We start from the raw sequence: 6,000 nt of genomic DNA, 5'->3' as shown, positions 1-6,000 counted from the left end.
AATGTATAAGGGGTGGGGGTCGCACTCAGAGGCTTGCTGTGTGAAAGAGGTCACCACTAAAAAAGTCTGAGAACCCCTGGTCTAACCACTACATCCTTTCCTGAAAAAAGTGTTTTAAGTGATACATCAATCCAGGCTATATACATTTTGCCTAAAGAAAATAATTGTAATACTTTTCCTCCAACATGTTTAACATTTTTAATTTTTGTTTATCCTTATAAGGATATTTTGACATTCTATGAAGGTTGCTTAACTGCTGTATATTGGATGGATTTGAATTTCGAGCTCTGTTGAATGACATTTAAAGCAGAATTATTGGTGAAGTAAAAGAAAGGCATTACAAAAAACAAATTTAGATTGTCTCACTCTGAGAAGTCTGCCTGGGAAGGAGAGATGAACTGTAGGCTTGTATAATTGGAAAAATGATTTTGAAATTGTAATTGTCCTGAGACATTAATGATGGTTGAGCTTTGCTCCCTGATATGTGAAAGATTAGGTTCTGGTAAGATAAAATACATTCCACAGAAAAGCAAAGTCAACAGGCTAAAAAGCCAAAAACAAAATAAAAACAAAAACCTCACAGCATCAGAAATGAAGAGGTAATGTAGAAATAAACCACAGGAGACAAACTAATTGCCTAACAGTATTTCTAAAAGGTAAAGATTTCTAAATAAGTACTTAATACTTCGTTTTAAGAGATGTACATTTTTGAAAGGGGAGCAATAATCAGAGAACTCAATGGGCTTTATTCCTGCCATTGTGCATGCAACTAACTCCCTTTACCAATAAAGGTTGTTCCACTTGTAGTTCAAGGAAAAACAAATTCATCTCTCACTTGGACTAAAAATCTTTAAGATTCCTCTCAGACATCATTGCCCTATTAATCCGTAAAACGTGAAGGAGCAGCACGAATTTATCCAATGTTGTGAGTGGATAACCATGTCAGAAACCCACAGTGAATAACCCTTTACAATTTTGGTAAATGGGACACTGACATCCTTTGTTTCTTTAACTAACAGAAATCCTGTAACTCTTTGGTACCTGGAATTTTAAATTTGTTCTTTTAGATGACATTACCTTTCAGTAAATAAGTTTGTGAAAATAACAAAAGTTTGTTATAGAAATTGTAATGTTAAAAAAGCAAGGTTTTCCCATCTGAATTTACTCTATCTTGTACTCTATTATTCAGAACAAACTTGGGGGTCTTTTTCTAGTAATACAAAAAACAAACACATTTTAGAGAATCTTCCTTCATATGAAATGAAAGGTATCTTGACATGCTGACAGAAAGTCTCTACTATGGTAGGTCAAGATGCTGGATTTACTTTTTACGATGGATTTACTATGTGGATTGAACTTGAACTCCAAACTGACTACTATAGTATCCAGTTTTTCATTTGTTCTTCCACAGTAACACTCAGAAGAGGATGCACATCTTTTTTTCTTCCAAATACAAAGACCATCGGGACAGAAGTTCAAAAGGCTTTAAGAAGCAAATATAGTGTGGTACCGTATTCTAAAGATATCCTTGAAACAATATTGTTAGACTCAGTGATACTTTGTAATGCTCATATATTTTTATTGAATAAAGCAGCTTTGAAGCTTATCAGGCACTGCCCAACAAAATATTTAGTTAGTTAAAAAAAAACCAAAAAAAAACCCCACAAAAACTTTTTAAACCTTCTATACAAGGAAAACTGTAAAATATTCATAGTTTAATTCTGAAGCCAACTTTTACTGGCATCCTGTACATTTCTTAAAAAAAGAACAAAACAAAACAAAAAACCCCAAACAAAATGATTAACAACAAAAAAATAATACTCAGAAAAAAACATTTTCAGGCAACAAAAAACAGAAAAAAAGCTTATCCTGTAGGTATACTTGAAAAAGAAATACAAGCAAAAGAAAATTCAGTATTGCATAGCACTGTCTAAGGATTCAGCTTTCAGCAAACAGAAAAGAGAAAATAGAAGCAGTTTGGTATTGATAGTTTCCATTGATGATCGTTAGTCATCCACTATGTACATTTTTATATACCATATGCCATTGAAAGTCCCATTCTCTTCAGTCTTAAATATGTTCTTAACACGGGATTTTAAACGTCTAAACAAAACACTTCTTGGCACTTTGCTACTACATCATTTCCTCTGAACAACATACTGTAACCGAAGTCTTTTTAAAGTGTCTCTTATAAGTGAAAGTGCCATTCTGCTACATATCATTCATCAGGAAACGAAATCCACAATGCTCCGTGCCTGGATCCACTGAGTACAGCAACACCAAATCTGAACCTCACCACGACTGAGAAATTCCATTAACAGAATTACACAGACCTGTTGCCCCTTGGGTTTGCAGAATCCCACATTCTAGCTGGTAAAGCTTCAAAGAGATCGTAAACAAGCACCATGGTTCAAGGCCTCTATGTTCCTGCAGGGAGATAGGTATAGCATTTCCCTCTCTTGTTGTGTTTTTTTTTCTCAATAAAAAAGCACTTTAGATTAGAAACATACATTCACAGCTTAATACTGTGATCTCTCCCACTGCAGTTGTCAAGAAAGCTCTAGTCCCATCTGAAGACAGACAGCTTTGATACTGCAGCTGAAATTCACAAATCAGGCTGAAAGGAACCTTCTCTCTCCAGAGGCCAGTGTTGTTGATTTTTTTGTTTTAAAACAGAGTATTAAGGTCTTCATCGCCTCTGCTGTGCATATACTGGGTAGGCTAGTGTGACATTGAGAGAGTCATTGTGCTGCACGAGTGATGTGTGTTGGTAATGTAGCACCAGTTCTTTAAGAGAGCTGTACAAGTTATATGGCTCTGCAAATCCATATCCAGTAGGAGTTTTGTTTATGACACAGTGCTTTACTTCTCCATCCACCCTAAAAGGAAAAAAATAGAAAGGTTTTTAACTTGTCAAGAAAGCAAAGTTTACATGTTAAAAAGCAGGCTAGAGAATAGTGAATTGACAGTGAACATATAAATGGTAAATATCCAAAATGACAGCATTCTACATTGGAATAATTCCATTCATCTTAAATCTAACCAGAATTCTCACTGTGTCATGCATTACACACTGTTTGGATAGGCAGAAGGTACAAAGAACTTGGTGGATCGACAGCCAGTAGTTCTATTTTGTTATTCTCCCCCTTCGCTATAAGGTCCATCTGTGGGAACTTCCCAAGGCTGAACTTTGCAGGAGATAGAGAAGCAGCAATGAGAGTAGATGATTTTATGCCTGACAGCCCAGACCCAAGCCTGCTGAAGTCAATAGGATCAGGCCCTGACAGGATATCTGCTCATCACCCAGGTAAACTTACTAGCAACAATTTTTTTTTTAACCTCATTGTCACCCCTGTGCTTTACAAACAATGCAAACAATCAGGATACATACACAACAGAGCAGGCATAGCAGCCCTGTTTGCTGCTCTCCCGAACAAGGAACGTTCCATCCCGTTTTCCCCGCAGCAGATTTTCAGCTTGGCTTCTGTTGATATTTCCCACATTCCATGTTCGCTCGTCATGATGGGGCAAATCCTCATCATCTTCCACCATAGAGTATTGGCTGTACAAATATGAAAAGGATATTCAGAGAAATGTAGCACTCATCGGGACCTCGAGAATTCATTAAGTCTAGCCTTCAAACACAGCATTTGCAAGGGCTTGTCCAAGATTTTTTGACCCCAGGATCTCACACCCAAAGCAAGAATCATATGCCTACACCAGCAAGCCACATTCAGTAGTGTTACAGTGTTACAACCCAGCCACATGGGATGGAATTTCATAGTTATTCGGACTACGGTAGCTAGATGAAGCCTTCAACCAGGGTCAAAAGACCTTGACAGAAAACAAGCAGCTGGAGACTGTGGAGAAGTGCAATAATGCTCCCCCTGCACACTACAGTATGGCTGCCAGCCTGCACTGGTGGGCCCCTGCAAATTTGTCCATCAGTATACTTCTGTCTAGTAGATTTAGATCTCTGGTTAGTAGGTATCTGGTCAGTTTTTCAAGCACTGAGTAAATACATTCATCTCCGAGTCTTTGATTGTAGTTAGCCTCAATCTGTGCTACAATCATCAGTGTCCACTGCTGGAATTCAGTTTCTTTGGAAAATTCTGGTTTCTCTCACTAATGAACACCAGCTACCTTCCTTATCCTGCCACACTCCATTATCCTTATTTGTATTTCTACCACTCTAACTCCAGCCATCTCCTAGACAGGGATCCCAGTTGTCTGTTTATGCTCATTTTCAATGTTTATTTTGGCTATATTATAACTTCAGAAAACAATCTGAATGGTGTCAGAATAAATATGAGCAGAAATCAGATGGCTCATTAGCAAGGAAAGACATAAAATGAAAAAAAGCAATTTTTTCAACATTTCATTTCATGTTTGGACCCTATGTTCCCAAACTGTGGCCTTGTCTGCACTAGCTTTATTTTGGAGAAATCTCCAATTAGTTCTAGCGTTCAGAATAAAATAATAGAACCACAGGATTAGAAGGGACTGCAAGGGTCATCTCGTCTAATCCTCCTGCCAAGATGCAGGACTAGTTGTGTCTAAATCATCTAAGACAGATAGCTATCCAGCCTGTCCTTGAAAACCAGTGATGGAGCTTCCACGACTTCCCGAGGCAGCTTGTTCCATTGTCCTTCTCTTCTTATAGTTAAGAAGTATTTCCTGAGATTTAATTTAAATCTGCTATGCTGTAGTTTGAGCTCATTGCCTCTTGTCCTCCCCTCTGTGGCAAGAGAGCAACATTTTTCTCAATTTTTTTTTTATGGCAGCCTTTCAAGTATTTGAAGACCTCTAATATGTCCCCTCCTTAATCTCCTCTTTTCCAAACTGAACATACCCATTTCCTTCAGTCTTTGCTCATATGGCTTGCACTTCATCCCTTTGATCATCTTTGTTGCTTGCCTCTGGATCCTTTCCAGTTTTTCTACATTCCTTCTATACAGCAGTGACCAAAACTGGACACAGTACTCCAACTGAGCCTAACCTGTGCTAAGCAGAGTGGTACTATCACCTCCAGTGATTTGTAGCACCTTATTGACTTTGTTGACTTTCATTTTGCTCTCTATTCCTACATCCAGGTCATTAAAACAGATGTTAACTAACACCCAGAACAGATCCCTGTGGAAACCCACTTGAGATCTCCTTTCAACCTGACATCATTCCATTCATAGTTATTCTTTGTTGTGGTTGTTTAACCAATTATGTATCTGCACTTTGGTACAGAATTCTTGTCATAACAATGATGGGAGGGCTAATTGGGACTGGCTGCCTACATTTTCGCCACCTTATCTTCTACCTGTGCTCTGAAAGGTTAAACAACATGGTTGTAAAAATGCCTGTGCCCTGTCCATCCAATACTTCCATGATTGCCAATCCTAGTGGAGCTGCACCAGTTCTATAGCAATAGAAGACAACTAAGAAAAGCTAAACCACTATTTTGGACAAAGCTAGAGTGGAACCATAGAAAAACACATCACTGACCATGCTGCTGCTACCTTTGACCAAGAAAGCCTTCTACACAGGCAAGGACAGAAAGCAACACAGGGTGATAATGTTAACAGGATATGTATTCCGCTGACACCCCTTCTCACATGCAGGTTTTATTTTTTTTAAACTATTGATTCATGAAGTTACTCTCTGCATTCTTCTGTTGGTTAGATTTGGTTTTAAAGGGAAACTAAAATCCATCACTATAGCCACTTCACATAACCTGGAATATTCAGTTACATGATCAGCACTTTTCACCCATGATCCATGTGTGGTGATGATCTAGTGGCCAAAGCAAGTTAAAAACCTGTACCCAACTCATTTGCTTTAATAACAGAACAATACCTGCCTCCACTAAGAAAAGTCATAAACTGGAATATAAAGGCAGAGCAGATTCACGCTCTGGATGAGCTATTCCATTCTGTCCATTTCTGGTGATGGTTGATACTATATCACCACCAATACTTTGCACTTGTAAAGACTCTGTCTTCAGAATTT

General features: G+C 38.1%; 1 protein-coding gene across 3 annotated transcripts in view; it reads right to left on the bottom strand.

Moving 5' to 3' along the window:
• Window positions 1-1,761: 1,761 nt before the first annotated feature.
• PIK3R1 (phosphoinositide-3-kinase regulatory subunit 1) overlaps window positions 1,762-6,000 on the bottom strand; it is a 76,161-nt gene continuing 71,922 nt past the window's right edge. For all 3 annotated transcript variants that reach the window (XM_050946945.1, XM_050946946.1, XM_050946947.1), the window contains 2 exons: window positions 3,392-3,562; window positions 1,762-2,879 (listed from right to left, as the gene is read on the bottom strand). In XM_050946945.1, coding sequence (XP_050802902.1) covers window positions 2,690-2,879; window positions 3,392-3,562 — 361 coding nt within the window. In that variant the 3' untranslated portion in view covers window positions 1,762-2,689. The remainder of the gene's footprint in view (window positions 2,880-3,391; window positions 3,563-6,000) is intronic.

Source organism: Gopherus flavomarginatus, chromosome 3, assembly GCF_025201925.1.
Source record: "Gopherus flavomarginatus isolate rGopFla2 chromosome 3, rGopFla2.mat.asm, whole genome shotgun sequence".
Lineage (NCBI taxonomy): Eukaryota > Metazoa > Chordata > Testudines > Testudinidae > Gopherus > Gopherus flavomarginatus.
Note: the sequence above shows the minus strand (reverse complement) of the source record. Positions and strands in the feature narration are given on the sequence as shown.